This window comes from Haliaeetus leucocephalus, unplaced genomic scaffold, assembly GCF_000737465.1.
Source record: "Haliaeetus leucocephalus isolate CR32 unplaced genomic scaffold, Haliaeetus_leucocephalus-4.0 Scaffold229, whole genome shotgun sequence".
NCBI lineage: Eukaryota > Metazoa > Chordata > Aves > Accipitriformes > Accipitridae > Haliaeetus > Haliaeetus leucocephalus.
Genome location: NW_010972665.1, coordinates 11534825 through 11553046, shown reverse-complemented (window position 1 = coordinate 11553046; position 18222 = coordinate 11534825). Strand labels below are relative to the sequence as shown.

At 36.4% G+C, this 18222-nt stretch overlaps 1 protein-coding gene across 1 annotated transcript in view; it reads left to right on the top strand.

Annotated features, from left to right (window-relative positions):
- Positions 1–17444, top strand: part of CCDC6 (coiled-coil domain containing 6) — a 56816-nt gene extending 39372 nt beyond the window's left edge. The window contains exons 5-10 of the mRNA XM_010567942.1: positions 345–448; positions 2219–2379; positions 4959–5115; positions 8359–8459; positions 12264–12388; positions 14743–17444. Of these exons, the coding sequence (XP_010566244.1) occupies positions 345–448; positions 2219–2379; positions 4959–5115; positions 8359–8459; positions 12264–12388; positions 14743–14934 (840 nt within the window). The 3' untranslated portion in view covers positions 14935–17444. The remainder of the gene's footprint in view (positions 1–344; positions 449–2218; positions 2380–4958; positions 5116–8358; positions 8460–12263; positions 12389–14742) is intronic.
- Positions 17445–18222: the final 778 nt, after the last annotated feature.

The following is an 18222-nucleotide window of genomic DNA, read 5'->3' as shown; positions in this document are numbered from 1 at the left end:
AACTTCAGAGACACATGGAATAGGAGATATCCTTGAATAGGCTTGTCAAGTCATCAGTGACTGAGTGTCCAGGTTTCAAGTTCTTCCTTATTGGCCCAGAGACAGCAAGTTCTGTGAGAAAAATTTCCGTTAAGGAGATGACAACTGTGCAACTCCTGAATCTCTTGATTTTTTCACTGGCTCTGTGACCACTGTGTTGTGCCTGATTTCTGTCTCTTCACTTTCTCCTTGCTGTTGTAGAGCATCATGTAAAATGGTGTTGTTATAGCAACGATCTTTCCTAATGACAGGTCCTTGCAAAAAACATGTTTCCATCATTTGCATTGATTGTTTTTCCTCTCCAGCTAAGACGTGAGAAGATTGACCTTGAAAATACTTTGGAACAAGAACAAGAAGCGTTAGTGAATCGTCTCTGGAAGAGGATGGATAAGCTTGAAGCAGAAAAACGGTTTGTCTTGTTGCAGTGTGTTTGTTACTGTGCGAGAGATACCATTTAATAGATAATGTTCTGAATTAAATATGTTCATCTCTGTCCCATAAGAGTTGTTTAATCTATGAAAACCTGGAAGTTAAAGCAGTTGTAAAGCTCCTTGTTTACATGATGTCACATCCTTGATTGCTTAAAGTAGATGAAACTAAGTAGTATAAGAAATGACCTGGGAAAGCTCGAAGGAATTTGCTGAATTTTTTCAACTGCTGGTAGACTCTTTTTAAAGCTTCTGGTTTGGGGTCAGCTCTATATTCATGGCCCAGAGGAAATAATGTGGTATTTTAGTGTATTTGTTATATGAAAAGCTCTTGTTTGTTCCCTGTCTGCTCGAAGACTTCAGCTTTTTGTCAGTGGTGTGCACTCCTGTCATTGAGAGTTCCCGCTGCTTCTTCAATAGAAGTTAAGACAGTGAGACTTTATATTCCTGGGAAAGCTAAGATTAAAAATATGTATTAAAGCAACCCTCTCTTTAATGCCATATCATAAGAACTCTGTTTTTGGGTGGGAGTAGGGGAGAAGAGACGATTAATACCTTATTTTCTTCTACATGTTTAAGGACAGTTACGTTACTGTGACTGTGAATCGTAACTGGGGCCTCAGAAAACACCTGAGCCTAGGTGAACTGCAGGTCTTGCAGTTTTATTTTACAGACCCCTGCTGTGTGGAAGGTGCTCTGAATAGCTACATGTGATACTCAACAGTGGTAAATCCATAGCAGGATGGGCCTTTGGTAGGACTTTTGTGCATCTTAGATTTAAAGCCTTCTTTAAGCCAAACCATTTCTGGTTTAATTTATCTCAAGACTGTGTGCCTTCTTACAAGGAGCTATATATTGTGGAGTCAGACCATGCTTTAGTACCACTTTGTATGGTACGTGTGAATACTAGGCCATGCAAAGAATTGTGCTTGTATAGTGCTGTCCCTGCCCTTCAGGGCAGAGTTGGATCTGGCCAGTCAACATATTTCTAGTGAAGAACGGTTTCATGCTTTCAGGCTGAAAAATACTTCATGTGTTAACTCCAAAAGTCATCATTTAGAACACTTAATATCTACCATATGCTTATTTCATTATAAGAGAAGTTCATTACTCCTGAATTTACAGTCAGTTATTTGAGGTATTTGAAACCTTGACTATATGGAATACCTTTCTGTTTGGAGATTTGAAAAAAAAAATAAACAAAGAAAGCCCCCAGAGACTATTTGGCTATGCTTCAGAAAATGTCTGTGAAGTTTTGTCTTTTGATAATGGTGAAGAGCAGAAACATTGCCAAAAGAGAAGAACATTGTGTTTCACCATAGATGTACTTCACTTATCTTTTTATCTTGAATATGTATTCTTCCTCTAAGAACATAGATGTAAAAACTCATAGGAGATTAAAATGAATTTGCTTAGAAATGATTTTATGGAACAAGTAGCATTTGAGTATAAAACTGAGGTAACTATATATAGTCCAGAATTTATTTTTCCTGAACTGTATGCAGAAATCTTTGGGAGTTTCAGTGTCTGAATATTTTAGAAAATCTGTCTGTGCTTGGACAATAAAATTTACCTTTTTTTATTTTGTGTTAAGAAAGCATTATAAATCCTCCCAAAATTCTGTACCCAAAACCAGTAGTTACACTAAATCTTGTATACTTGTCAGAATCCTTGCAGTGGTTTTCTGGGGGATTTGAGGGGTTTTCTTTTCATAAGAATTGAAGGTAAAGTTTGAACTATTTTTTGTACAGAATTTTGCAGGAGAAATTAGACCAGCCAGTATCTGCTCCACCGTCACCCAGAGACATATCAATGGAGATAGATTCTCCAGAAAATATGATGAGACATATCAGATTTTTAAAGAATGAAGTGGAGAGGTTAAAGAAACAACTGAGGGCTGCACAGTTACAGCGTGAGTAAACAACTTGTTTTAAATCTTTTTAGGTTTGTGTAATTTAAGATTTTTGTATATACTTTCATGAGTTTGAATTAAAGGTAGAAGTGGAAAAAAAATAGGGCAGGTTTGGATTAAAATGTTTTTATAATTGCTGTATTATTGCTCGTTGATGTTTTTATACTGCATTTTGGTGGTTTTAGCTTTACTAGAAGGGTATCTGGAAGAATCAACAAATATTTCTTGAATATTTGGGGCCAGAATAAATGTTTCTATCTTTTTTCTTTTTTTTCAGAGACTTAGCAGTATTTCAACACATAGATTTTTCAAAACATACTTATGGCCTACTTAGTAAGAGTCTTGTTATAAATTAAGAATTGCTCAAAAGAATTAGCAGCTAGCAAAATAAAATTCAGTTGTATATAAGAATTTCCCTTGTTAATGGTTGTAGCTACCTTTAAATAATTGTAGCTGTGTTAGACTAATTGTTCAGGCAGCTATTTGACTTCACAATGTAGCAGAACAAGTAATCTTATTTTGTTCTTACCTATGTAAGATCGCTTGGAAGGCAGACAGAATAAATAGCTGTGTAGAAATCCTTGTGTTTCTGTTGTGAAAAGTGTTGTGGACCCTTGACCAGAAGTGGAAAGCCTGCTTTTTGCCCTGCCTTTCAACAGAAGAGGCTATGGCTCTGAGCACATGGTCTCAGCTGGCAGGAAGGTTGCCTGCATTTTCCTGTGATATTTGCAATGCCAATCCTTCGTTCCTTCATGCTAAATCTAAAATTTCTATCAGAGTTTCATGAGTTTTGCCTAATTCCTAGTCAGTAGCATTACATTTCAATTGATAGGTAAGTAGATACGTAATCATATAGATGGAAGAATTTGGACAAGTGGGAAACAGGCCATGTTCTCCCCCTCTAGTGTGCTGGTCTTGACAAGCTAACTGGAATATTTCAACCCCTGTTTAGAGAAGTAGCTTGCCAGAGGCAGAGGCCTTCCTTAAAGACAGAGATGATGGGAGGGTGCTCTTGTGCAGAGGTTTTGTGCACAAGTTTGTGGTATTAATAAGTTGTGTCAGTTAAAAGAAGATAAGGACTGCTAATCTTTGTACTTGCCAATTCTGCACTGCAGTCTTCACTTACCGAACTTCAGAATAAGAGCAAGGCCTTAGATTTAAAGTACTCTTTGTACAAATCTGGCCTACTTAATTTCATTTAAAGTATTCTTTATTATTTTTAAGTGGTTTCTTTTTGAATTATTGTGATTTAGGGTAAAAATTCGGAAGCATTTAAAGTAAAATTCTCATTGAAAATAAGACCTAGGATTAAAAGTACTCTTTCCTTTTGTGAGAAGGTTAAACAGAGCTGGAATATGAATAGCAATACTGACAGAAATGGTGGATGTGCTAGCCTGCAAGCAGATGAAACTGAAATAGAGTTTTCAGTTTGGTGTTTGCAATATGTGGTCATTAAAGAACCTCTAGTATTATTCATAAATACTTAATAAAATCTTCTTCCTAAATTCTGATATTGGTATTATAGTTTGTATTCCTGAAGCACTTGCTTCTAGTCTAGGAACTGTTTTGGTGTAATAATAGTTTTAAGTAAGTGATACTGTTATATTGAGAAGTGATATTTCCACAGGAGATAAATTACATATTGTTGATAGTGTGGGAACAGTCTTCTAAAACAGGAATATTCTTTTGATTGAAGGGTGATGCATAAAGAAGTGATCACAAAGCATGATGAATCGTAATTATTTTTTTTTTACTATCAAGGAATTAACTGTAAACTTGATCAAACATGAGAAAACCTCACAAAATACGTTGTGTGTTGTAAGTCTTCATCATGTGTTCCATTATTTAAATAAGCTGTCAAAATGCTTCATAGCTTTCCATAAGTTGATTTTATCACTTTAAATAGCCTGTGATGCCACACCATTTGCCACACCATTTAAGTGATGTTTGCTGAATTTGTTTTGAATTGCAAACTCAAACTGCCCTTTGATGTAAAGAATAAAGCACTTGTTGACTTTTAATATCAGTATATGTTCTGCTGGCAAGTCTCTATGATAAAATGTGTAATTGAAAGAATGCTATAGAATACATATACAGTAGCAATTTAATACAAGTTTGAGTGTTTTGGGTTTCAGAACTTGTTTTGTCCTTCCTTCAAAATGGAAATACACATTTAAAATAATTTCTTCTGTGTGTTGCAGTAAAATCTTTGTAAGCATGGAATAACATTATTTTAGTGGAGCAGGAGTCATTGTATTTCTTCTTTATGGTTTTGGTTTTATTATTTTCTTCATTACTTTTTCCTTTCTTTTCAAATTCATTTAAGTAAATACTGTAAAACTTTTTTACTTTTTTACCTTTTATTTCCAAAATAGCTGTCAACGAGTAATTTATTTTAGTAGCTACTGTTCGGAATTAGACTTTGAACTGATAACTTAGACATGAGAATTTTGAGTGATCCATCCTGAGCATTTTCTGCACCCTCATTCTTGAAGCACCTGAGTGAAATTAGGCACAACATATTTGCCTGTCTGTGAGATTGAATTTTAATAACATTTTTTAAAAATTCTGAATTTCAGATTCAGAGAAGATGGCACAATATTTAGAAGAGGAGCGACATATGAGAGAAGAAAACTTGAGACTTCAGAGAAAATTACAGAGGGAAATGGAACGTAGGGAAGCACTCTGCAGGCAACTGTCAGAAAGTGAATCTAGTTTGGAAATGGACGATGAAAGGTTTGTATTTTCTAGCCATCCAGATATGCTGGCATTGAGCTTATTAATCAATACTAGTATTTCTTTTTTACTATTATAGAATAAGTATAGAAATAACCTGTATATGGGTTTCATACACGTATAAAGTTTTAGCATGGTCCAGGAATATCTTCAGTAAAATTGTATAAAACTTGTGTAGAAATCACATTATTTTTAACAGTGAGAAACAAAATATTTGTATCTGAAGATTGCTTAGGGTTTTGATAACGTATATTGAAATAAATATAGCTGTGGAGTTGAGATTCGGGATAATTCGATCACAATACCTTTGTTTTGCCCCTAATTTGGTAACAGCAAGGAATTCTGTGAGGTAGGAACAACGTCCTTACTTGGGGATAATTTGTCCTTTGCAGAAAGTAAAATGTGTTCAGCCAAATACAAAGGGATACTGTGTAAAGCCATAGAGAGAACTTGTTCTTGATGTCCAAACCATAACATCCTTGATTTTTAATTTTTTTTTCTCTACTGCAAGCTGCATTGCTTGCACTGACCTTACAGATAGTCTTGAGTTTTTCATGGTTTTATATGATGCCTTTTAGTGTTTTCTCACGCCATAGTCATATGACAGTGTTATATCTTGAAAGAGGTTTTTAAGTACACTTTGAATAAAACATTCTTATTTCTTATCAAATGCTCATTATTTTGTTTTACTGTTTTACATTATTTTGGATTTAAAGTGGTCCTTTAAAAAAAAATTTAAAAGTTACCCCGTGCTGTGTATTCTTCTGATACTGAGATATTTCTTCTTGGGTCATCGGTATATTTGTTATAAGCCATAATTTACCAGAAACAAAGTACCAGATATTTTGTTTCAAGGAGCACCCTTAAAGTTCAAGGTAGTGTTTTCATTTTAATGAAATACTAGGCAACTGACATATTGCAGTAGCATCTGGTATTAAGATGTAGTGACTGCTATATAAATTAAATTGTTAGAAACACAGGATTCTGGTGTTTGAATCTACTTTTATTAGCCTAATCTTTTCTGACAGTATTTACATCGTAGTGGAAATATAGTCAAAATCTAAATCTATGTGAATTATCAGTATTAATCCAAAAAAGTAGAGTATCCTAATAATGTTTTTGTCACCCAGTTGTAGGTAGTGGTGATCAATAAAATGCGGGGAAATTTGGTTAACTCTTCTGTACTTCTAAGAAATTTTGTTGCCATGTTGATTTTCTTGGTACTACAAAGGTGTGACAGAATCGCTCCAAAACAGGTATTTGCAGTGTAAGTAATACAAAGTAAAGGGAAGGACAAAGCAGGTGTTAGAGTGGTTAGTCTTAGGAGAACTGTGTAGACAAAATAATTGTGGAACTACAGGCAGTAATGATTTTAAAATGTAATTTTTTGTCAGCTAACACTGTCTTCCTAAAAACAATGGTGGTGATGTATCAGATACCTAGTTTTTTCAGTTGCATTCAGTTAGCTGATGATACTTATTTTCTGTAGATGGGCGTAGATGAAAATGCTTTACTGGATGCAAAATACACAGCTCTCCCCAAACTTCTTCCTCCTGACTAGCAATAGCTTTGTCTTTTCAATCCTCCATTCTGTTCTCTGGAGTAGTAGGGAAATACCTGAAACCAGGAAGCACGTAATGGTGTGTTGCTGTTCCATACCACCTGCTCCAGTACTAGGATGACTTACAGAAAATTGTGATTTATTTGTATTTTATTCTACATAAAGACAAAGACCACTGCCTTGCTGTAATACATGTACTGTCTGCATTACAAGTTACTGTATGTTGTAGAGGTAGCCTAGTCAGTTCAATTTCACTACCCTTATATTTATTAAACTTTAACTACCTGTTTGTTAATTTTCTGTTTTTCCCCTATCACAGCTACTTTTATTACCTGATCTACCCAAATTTAAACCAACCTTGGTATCACTACAGTGTACTGCCTGAGTTAGGTGTTGTGGCTTAGTAACTGAATATCCTGGTTAAAAATTAATAAGATGCAGTATCAAAACATGTTTCAAATAGTATAGGAACCAGCTCACGGATCTCGAAGTAGTCATCATTGTGAGTTCCATCAAATAGGAATATTTTTAATGCTGCTCCATTTTGTGTTGTTTTTGTTTTTTTCCCGTGATCAGGAAATAAATGTAAGTAATTTCTGAGAACACAGTGGTAGAAGGGGAGACAAGTAAGAGTCAAAGGGCCATTAGGTAGCCAGTTTTGCCTGCTGCTTTTCTGTGTGTAAAGGAACACAGCAAAATGTAATAATATAAACCCAGGTGCACTGATTTCCAGCCGTAAGTGCAGGAGAAGGCGAGCACGGGAACCTCTAATCTAGACAACGACTGAAAAATCTAGGTGGAGAGTGCATAAGCAAGTCACCCTGAAAGCTGCCAGCCTAGTGCTGTGGAAAAAATACACAAAATTACTTTCAAGATACAAACAGTAAGTTGCAAGTAGGAGCAATTGGTATCATTTTGATCTCCTTTTATATAGCACTTAATGGCTGTGAAGAAGCTTCACTGTATTCAGTGTGTAAAGTACAAAAAAATACCACTAAAATTATTATAGGTGGGGAAGAATGCCTTGCCTGAGGTTCTAATCTGTTCAGTTTATCACAGTAAAGTGTGAGAGGTGTCTTGCAACACAACCTAGAAGTATCTTCAGTGGGAGAAAGTCCTGGGTTCAAAATGTCTCTCTGTTCCGGTGGCAAAAGACGTGGTGAGCAAATGGCTAAACGTTGAGACCAAAGGGATTCAAGTAGGAAACAGGGCGTGTTTTTAACTGTGAGGCTGATAAGCTGTTGGAACAAATTATTAATACTTTAATGATTCTTTTCCCCCCTTTTCATGATTACAGATTAGTGCTGAATACCTTTCTGGAAGATACGCTCCAGCCAGACAAGCTATTGAGTTCAATGTAGAAATGATGTGTAAAGTGCAAAAATGTCAGATTGGATGACATGATTTATACCTCTGGCCTTAATATGTACTATTCTAACCGTATGCAACTTGTATGGTTTTAACTGCAAATGACTAAGATAAGTCCAACTATTTCCATTGAAAGTTAAGCCAGTATCTGAGCCTTCAGCAATAAGAGTTCTTGTCATGACTTCCTAAAGGTCACCGGTCCTTCATTAATCTAATGTGATTCTTATGGGAATTGAAAAAACCACAGTGAAACATTTAAAACATGGCACATTTTAAAAGGTTTGATCTAATTATTCTTTACCTTTTTTTGTTAGATATTTTAATGAGATGTCTGCACAAGGATTAAGACCTCGCACTGTGTCCAGTCCTATCCCTTATACACCCTCACCAAGTTCTAGCAGACCTATATCACCTGGTAAATATTTAAACCAGTTTCTAAAATTATTGTATGCATCACATAGTAACGTGCCCTGTTAATATATTTAGGTCACTAGCATTTCAAAGCTAGTCTGGAGAAAAAAAAAACGTATCACAAATGTAAGAATAGTTTTGCCTTAGATGTCTAGTGCAGCATGTTTTAGGATGGTTCTCTTTTACGCTGTGAACAGATATGAAAGGTCAGTTAAGTAGCTGTCACTTGAGCTTTTATTTCTTGTTTGCTCTCTCTTTTTTTTGCTCTTATCGTTTCTTCTTTTGTGTTTGGTTCCCCCCCCGCCTCCATAGAAGTTGCCCAATGAGATGCATAGTTCCAACAGATTCCTAGAGTTTGGTGATGAACTAGTAATGAGACTGCTATTGTGCTCTGAATCAGAACTTCTTATAGAAGTCTAATCTTGAACGTGTTGGAAAAAAGTCAATTTCCATTTCTGTTTAGTAGAGAAATGGCTTTTGTACTTCTGCTATTTTCTATTGTAAAACAATAACTATAAAATTAAGAATTCATGTCTCTAGTACTTTGTATAAAAAAGGCAAACTAACCTTTTCTGAGTTCTTAATTACTGAATGTATTTTTTAAGTCAAAGTATTGTGTTACTAACACATTTATTGACTGAAAGGTAAATTCCCCTAAAATTGCACTTGGACATTCATTAAAAGTTGTTGGCCATGGATGTTATATGGCAATCACAAACTCACTTGTACGTAATGAATTGAGTCCTGCCTGCCCTGCTCTCTCAAGTTTACCTTTAGAACCTGTTGGACAGGTAAGGGCAAAATGAGATGTGCTCTATATTGACACATTCTGCAAGATAGGATTGAGGTGTTTTATTACACAGGTCTGCTAGAACGTGTAAAATGTCTTTAAACTCTTTGATTTTCAAGACTGACTTTAGTTTTTCAGAAGGACTCAAAATAGTTTTCATCCAGGTGTTGCAAAAGGAGTAAGCATGTGTGAAAACTAGCTATGGCCATAAGCCATACACTTATAAGACAGTTACAGTGTTAAGAGATGAGCATTATGATAGAGTTTTTCAAGAGGTTTTCAGGCTTCTGAAATGAGCCAAATCACTTGACATTCAAAGTTTTGCAAGGTATATTACTAAGAGAACAATGTATGTTTTCTTATCCTTTTCCTATAACTGGGTGTACAGAAACCTAGTCATGCTAACAACTGTTCTGGAGGAATTGCTGTGGACGTTTGTGGTTATACTTGTGCAGCCTTCACAATAATACAATATTCAACTGCACGTTGTATCTGCAGTCCATACAGTGGTTATAATTAAAAGTATGTATCGAAAAAATTATCTGGTGACTTATAGGCTTGCATCCTAGATTACCTAGAAATGCATCCAATTTAGATGCTGATGTGTTAGTGCGGGTGTACTCTTGTTAGTTTGTTCCTACACTGGGACTGAAGCACATTCCTTGTTCCCTGTGGACTTTACATCCCATCAGTAGTTGATACAAGAGTGCTGCATTCTAGCGGGAATTATATCCCACAAACAGGGGATGCTGAAACACAGTCTGAAGCAGAGTTAAAAATAGCACAGCTGAAATGATCATTTCTCTCATTACTTTCCCTCACATCTGATGAATTAATATCCACAGTTGGGAAGCTTCAGACTTCAGAAAAATAGAAGCAGCAGTTTGTTAGAGAACTAATGAGATCAATAGGGAATTTTGTACAGCTGCCTGGGATATATGAATGCAGTAATGGATGAAAACAAATAGTTTTTGAGAGTACTTTATATCTAAAGTAGTACAGAAGACACTCAAAAATATCAGCACAGAATAATACAATGCTTATATTTTGCATCAAGTAATTTATGACTTGGCATGTTTCGTTTGGGAAATGATGTGCTTGAATTTGTAGAAACATAATGTGAAACCAGTTAGAAACACTATAATTTCATATGCATAGCCAGTCAGGTTTAATGGGTCAGATTCTGGCTCCTGAATCCCAGAGCCTTTTGTGCTTGCATGGCTTGAGGTGCTGCTTTTGAGGACTCTCTCAAGCTGAGATACTGCTGAGATTTCTAGCACAGTGCATGGAACTTTGAAGATTGTGGAAGTATTCCTAGGCAGCTGGGGATTAGTTACTCTAATTACCAATTAGTCTTTAGTGTAGATAAACTGTTTTATGCTTTGCTTCTGCAGCTAGGCTAGATAGAGATTTTGGGCTGCAGAGATGAGCTACCTTACATGTACGTGCACTACTCTGTTATCGCTTCTTTGACTGCCATGTAGACCTGGATTCGTAAAACTTTTGGAGCTGGTTTATCCCAAAGCAGTCCAAAATTGTAATGTTGCAAAAGTGACTTAAAGCATATTTTTTGCCTTTTGTTGTTGTGGGCTCTTGTCTCTGACTTGCAACACATTGTCACCTACCTGAATGTTGACTTGTTTCTGTCCTTGTGCTTACAAAGGCACTTAGTTATACAACATGTGCTGTACGGACAATTAGATTCTGTAGTCAAAAAGCAGATTAATTTTGTTCATCTGCCTTGTTTAACTACTCTAAGGTGACAGTGATTCTATTGGAGTCACTCATAATTTGCACCAGACATACATTGGGGATGTAGCAGAATCAAACTTAGAATTGAAGGAAGCAAGAGGAGTATGTTTTCTTAAATGACTTTATTAGTGATCTGAGGCTTGGGTGTGGGTTTCTGTTTCCCCCCTCACCCCCCCCACCCCAAGATCTTGTCTCATCAGTTGTCGGCACAAACACAAATAGATGTGGTTAAGGATAAAGCTGGGTGTTGGTGCATACTGTAGCTGCAGTGGCACTGTTTTGCACTGATTTAGTGCTGAACTGTGAAAACTGTTAAATCCAGTGTGGTGGTATAAAAGTTTAATAGACCTTTAGAAATTTTTTTGGTCATAATTCTCAAAGCAGTTGCTAGTGTCTAATACTAAACAGCTGAGAAAAGTCTTGTCTCTTAGCTTACTGATACTTTTGTCAGAAAGGAATAACGAGCTAAAGGTTTTGGAAAATGTGCTGTTTTGAGAAATACTCAAAGTGTTTAGAACACTTCAAGGTCTGAACTTTAAGCACTTAGCAGTTGCTCTTTCTGTTTACCTTGGTTAGCTGTACAGGTACTCTGCATTTTTATAAATTAGTTCTTACAGAAAGGAAATATTTAGATGGAAGAATTAGATATTAGCACTTTTGAATATTAAACTTTCCTTAATGTAGATAAAACAAGTTGTAATTTCAAATGTTAGTTGCTAGCCTAGTCCAGCTAGCAACTAATCCCAGAAGGTTTTAACTTCACAGCCCCAAAGATCCCTGCCTATAAATGCTGAGGCAAAACAGGAGGAATCCTGGGTGTGGATCTGGTATGCCTTGGAGGAGCCACCTACATCCACTTTTTGTGAAAACTCGCAGTGGCCCAGTGCTAGATGCTTCTCCAGGCACAATATCTCTGCTTCTTCAGACTGTATTTTGTTCAGGGAGTCATTTTCTCTGCGGAGAATGGCAATACTCGTGGACTAAAACTAAGCTGCCAGGGGAGCCTTACACCGTTTAAGTGAAAAGTTTTGTTTAACATTATGTAATATATGTTTTGAAACATATGGTAGTTTATGACAGGAAAAGAAATTAAGTTTACATCACACTTTTCAGTACAATTAATATTTTTAGATGTCTCATTTGACGGCAGTTATCATTTCTTAACCTATCATTGATTCAGAAACAAAAAAAATTTTTAAAAACCTCACACTTTAGTTTGTAATATAAACAAGAATGTTGATGTTATCTTGTTTTAACAATTTCTAGGTCTGTCATATGCAAGTCACACAGTTGGTTTCACACCACCAACTTCACTGACTAGAGCTGGAATGTCTTACTACAATTCACCAGGCCTTCATGTGCAACATATGGGACCATCCCATGGTATTACAGTAAGTATTTAAAATAGTAAATACTTGTTACCAATGTCAGTTTGGTTTTTAAAAGTTATGATTGCTTGTCCTTAAGCTTTTTTACAAAACATTTTGTAAATGTTTGTTTTTGTCTCCTTACTCCAAGATATCTATTGCTGCTTTCTTCAACCCTGATTTTCCTCTTCACCCCTCAGAAACTGATTCTTTTTGGAGAACCTTATTTTCTGCAAAAGAATAGGATGTATTATCATCTTAAGGACAGTAATAGGTATCATCTTACGGATCAGCAGGCAGGGTGTGAGAAGTGATGTTCTAAGCTACTAAGCCTATCCCGGGAAGTAAAAACATTGCTTTCATTTTTCTCCTAGTCTCCACCATCTGACGGATGAGTCATCTGAGGTTGCTTCAAGCTCAGGTTTTCTTCAGGATGACACACAATGCTACCATCATGTCACTGTAACAGGCAGTTAACTCTTATTTTCTATTCTCATTGGCAAAGAAAATATAAACATTTGTTAGGGCAATTTCTCATATCTTTCAACTGGATTTATTTCCTTTTTACCTGCAATGTTTGATGCATTTCTACTTATTCGTGTTTTTTCTAAATATTTGTGGAATTTAATGAGAAAACAGAGCCTAAATATTAACCATTTGGCAAAATACCATATAGTTGTTCTTTCAAGACCATTTCAATTTTTCTCAACAGGTATGGTAGTATGTAAATATCCTGCAAGGTTTTTGCATATACTTGGCATTCTCAGATGTGAGAATAGAATGTTTAGTAGAATGCTAAAATATGGCTGCTTCTAAAATCATTTAGGTGAGCGTGCAAAGATAATTGTTAATTTCATTGAGCAAAGATTGGTGGGAATGCTAGGATGGTGGGTGTAGAACAGGAGGGAAGCTGGAGCTCAACAGGAAGGTAGAATCCTGGTTCCGGGTTCAGCCCACTACTGTGTGTCACATGAGTTCATCACAGGAAGATCTTTATGCTTCCGGAAAACCTGGAACCTAGTTTTGTAAATAAGTTTTCCAAGGAACTTGTTCTGTTCAGTCTCTGTGAAATACTACTCTTTCTGAAACTGTAAATTAATTGGTGTCACATTGACTCACTATAAAAAAGATCATCTTCAGGAGAAAATACTAATTGTTTTGAGAAAGGTATTGATAAGTAGCTCTTGGCTTTGTCTCGATACTGAAACCAGGTCCCTTCATATTATTAGATGTACACAAATGCAATAAATGATTTTAAGTGTGTTAGAGACATCAGTCAGTTGTCAAGAATCCTTTGGCTTTTTGCATAGAACATTAATCTGTTGTACATAGTTGTGCAGAAGAATAGATACAATATACATTATTTGACTGAACTGCAGTTTGATTCTTGACTGTTCATTTTTTGATCTCCATTACAGAATAAATTGACTTTACCTATAGTACATTGGTATAGCACTGTAATCGTGCTTCTCCCCAGAGCTGATCACCTGTGGTTGATTATTAATTGTGGGTGGGTGGTTTGTCATGACATGAGGTTCTTGATTAATGCTGGATCGGTAAGTAGTGAGCATTTTGGTTTCAAAAGTGCAGAAGTTAGTGTTGTGCAGTGTAATTTATACTTTTACATTGCTAACATTAAAGAAGATTGCCCTGCCTCCCCCAGTTTATGAAGATAAAGTGGATTTTAAATCTTTGTCTTTAAAGGTGCAAGTTGTTGAAAAACCTGTGGTTTCTGTTGAGGGGAGCTCTCTAACAACTGCTTCACTCCTGCAGCTCAAAGGGTTTTAATTTTTTTTTTTTTTTTTTTTTTTCCCAAAGGACAATTGGTATTATGCTTTGGTCTTGCTCCAGTGTGTAGGCTAAGAGCCTTTCAGAAAGCTAGAGATTCTGGGCAGACTCTGGCATTCGAAACATTTCTATCCACGCTCAGGTACCACGTAGTTGGACTTCATATGCCAGCAGTGTAAAGTTAAAAATTGATCAGCATCTACTGGTTGGGCAAGCACAACTGGGAGGTGCTGTCTCTGCAGCATCTCTCATTTCTTTTTAGGTTGGTGGTCATCATAGGTAAATGTATCTTCAGGACATATGCCTTGTGTTCATTTCCTGCAAGCTGATGGGAAGGAATGCGTGTTCTGTTTGATGTCAAAAGTACTTCCCCTTTCCTTTGCTACTCTATTTCAGAGTAATGTTTATTTTATGTAAAAGTTGTATTGTGATTCTTGCAATGTTTTGAAATGGATTCTTCCCACATAATTGTTCAGAATTTTTTGTGCATTTTTTTTTTCCTTTTGCCAAGCTCAATAAATTGATTAGAGGACTAGCACCTAACGTTGTTCAGGAGTGTGTTAAACATAATTTCAATATTTGTTCTGCAGAGGCCTTCACCACGAAGAAGTAACAGCCCCGACAAATTTAAACGTCCCACTCCTCCTCCTTCTCCAAACACGCAGACCCCAGTGCAGCCACCTCCGCCACCACCTCCACCACCTGTGCAACCTACGGTCCAATCCGCAGCATCGCAGTCAGCCACTTTTCAACATTCAGTGCATCCCTCCTCTCAGCCTTAGTGCATGTGCTCAGCAGTCTGTATGTCAGAAGTGGACTCATAACATGGAGCAGTTTACTAAAAGCCAAAGGCTTACTTGGCATATTTGGATTTGACTTATTTGCACTGAGGTTATATAGGCTTCACTGTTAATTGTGTTGTAAACGTTTGTATAAAATGCAGCCAGTGTTGTGGGTCTACAACACTAACTTAACAAAGTTTTCCATCAGTGTTTACTTGAACTACATGTATGTCCATTCTCTGGCTGGAACATTTGCTACTCTGTTTGGTAATACGGCATTATGTCGTTTTGCTTGGCTCCAAAGCTTCATTTTCCTGGCTTTTAGGTTTGTAAAATTAAAGGGATACCTTTTTATATTTTTTCATGACAATTTGCAGAAAATTAAAGGCATGATGGGCTATATGATAAATTCTGAAATATTACAGTGTTTACCAAGCTTATGGAAAATCATCACTATGTTTCAGTCATTTGAAATAACAGCTTCTAGTGCAAAAGTGAGTCAGACACCCTAATCAGTGCCCAAGACACATACTCTATTGTATTATGTAGTAAATAAGCTTAATTCAGCACACAGGACACATCCATACTTCTCCTGTTTAAAAGCACCTCAAATGTATGGTACAGTCTGAATTTTACAGTGAGGGAACTGGCTTGTTGAAATCTGTGGAATGTACAATTCGTGGACCTTAAGATTTGATGATTTCACATGACATTTAGGTTAACCTGTAAGCTGCCCATACTGTGTGATCTGTCACAATTAACTTCGGTAAGTGTGGTCCTGCCCACAGGTTACTGATTGCTGATTAAAGTGTGCTCTTTGATTTTTTTGCTGCAGAAGGCAATGTGATTGTATAGAACAGCTGATGATAATTTTTTTCTTGTTAAAATATATTAATTGTGATTCCCCTGAAGCAAAGTTTGAACAAGTATTCTAAATGTTCAGAAGTCTGTTAGAAAATAAGATATAAGATGAGCATATAGGAATATACTGGCGTAACAGCCAAAATTTTGTATTGCTTGGTAGAAACAGAGTACAAGAAAGTAGCACAACATGGCACTAAAGAATGCTTATTTAGCAGCCTAAGCCGGTACAGTGTATAAAGAAATGTATTCTGAATACATTCTTTCCATTCATTTAGCACAAATAAATTGGTTTCACTTTGCAGTGGAACAAAGTGTCACTTCTTGATGTTGACATCATACTCAGTTACATTTTTCCTGAGGTTCTTGTTGAGTACTGAGGTTTATATATTATTGATAATTTTAAGTGGTTTACCTCATATATATATGGATATGTGGGCCATGGAAAATGACAAGAGAATGTTTATTTTATGAGAATATGTATCTGGCTATAATCAGAGCAGAACATGAGTACTTTATCTTTTGTTTACAAAAGTTTGTTTGACATGCCTAATGCTTTTAAGGACATTTTTAAGAAGGAAGTACAGCACTCTGGTAGTATACTAACACTTGTACATATATTTTCATGTTTGCTGCTCACCTATTCAGTAAGAACTGCAAACTGAAAATCTTTATAAAATTAGTGCTCTAAATCAAAATAGTAAGTTAAAATAATGTTGTAAAAGGTTCCGCTTAAGGAAAAACCTAGAAGTTCCTCACTGTAGCTATGTAGTTTCAGCTCTGACCGAATTTAGAGAAATGCATATGTAGTCTATTACACTTCTTAAACCAATATGGGATCAAGTGCATTATCAAATTACATTAGTTATGGTAGTGACTCTCCAATCAAGTGATTCTCAAGATTGTGGCAGACCTAAAATTTGACCAGTGCTTCCATCTGAAAATAATTGACCATAGCAGATGCTCACCTTTCTGTAGAAGAAACTCAGCTGTGAGCATTGTAATTAAGCAGAGCTCCTGAATCAGTGGTAGGATTGCATGTGAGAAAATTAGAGGCAGTCAGAGGTGGGACTAAGGTCAAGATAGGACTGGATTAGTTTGATGCTTGTCCTTTTGTAAACATAAGACAAAGGAAAAAATATATTCTTTTATAAGTAGGATTCCAGCTCAAGTATACCACTATTTGAAATGGTGCCCTGCTTTCTGAAGTGCTTTGAGATTCTTGGACATACGGCTCTACAGAGTGCAAGCTCATAGTGGTGGTAGTATAAATGCGGGGGGGAGGGGGGAAAGCCTTTGACAGTGTTGGTTTAAGATCTTAAAATGGAAAATTGCCTAGAATAATTTACATTTGAAGCATATTCCAAAACTGAATTTGTGTAACCCAAGTTCAGCTGCTGTTATAATGTGTCTTAGTGAACTCTCCTTACTATTCCAGTCGGACTGTTACCAGAGGAAAGTAAAGAACTGACAAATGTATACTAAATCTTGAAAGTGTAACAAGGCACTAAATTGGCCTTACCTGACTAAGAACGCTGAACAAACATTTGCTTGCAATCAGAAGTGTTAAATTCTATTTGTAGACTTTTTGAATAAGATGAGAAATTGTGCACAACTATCTCCTAATAAATGTAAATGGATTTTCAGTTTTCCTTGTGAATTATAGTCATGAATTATGATTCTGCAGCTGTGATTTTATCAGATCTCCTATAGACTGGAGAAACTTACTTGACAGTGAGGTCCAGCTTACTATGAGGGCTTAAGTGCTTGGCTGCTTTATCTCAGAACAAGCTGGGTGGGTTTCTGTTGTCCTTTTCATTACTAATGCTTGTCAGTTGCACACTGCATCATCACTACTTGTGTAAGGCCACAGAAGCAATTTTTAGCTGTGATGAGCATTTTGTGAGTGTACCCCTTTACAGCTAAAGGTTTTCAAAAAAAAAAAAGTCTTTTAGCTGTTTCAACAGTGCTTTCCTCTCTGACAATCAAGCAGCTTTCTTTTCATTTTTTCTCTCAAGGTATCTGGCTTGGACACTGGAATGCAGCTGATACTCTGTAGAGCATTAAGAGTTTATTTTATCCACAATTTGTTCCAGAGAAGTTCTTTGGAAGAAGAGATGGGATTGTTCCAGAGATAGCCTTCCAGCTAACAGCCAGATAAGATTGTTTTAGTTACATGTACTCCACTGAGAGCATATTCCCAAGGGCAGAAAGGACTATCAGAGTTTTTCAAGAAAGTGTCAGTGCTTTTCTATTGGCAGTCACTGTGCTGGAGCTGAACAGAACAGGATTCCTTTCCTGTTAAAATGTTTGCATTCAGGAATCCATCTGCCTGGGTGGAATCCCTGTGCACTTCAGCTGAATGAAAAATGCAGTCTTGGAAGCAATGAAAACAAGAAAGCTTCCTGGGATCTGTGCGAGTTGCAC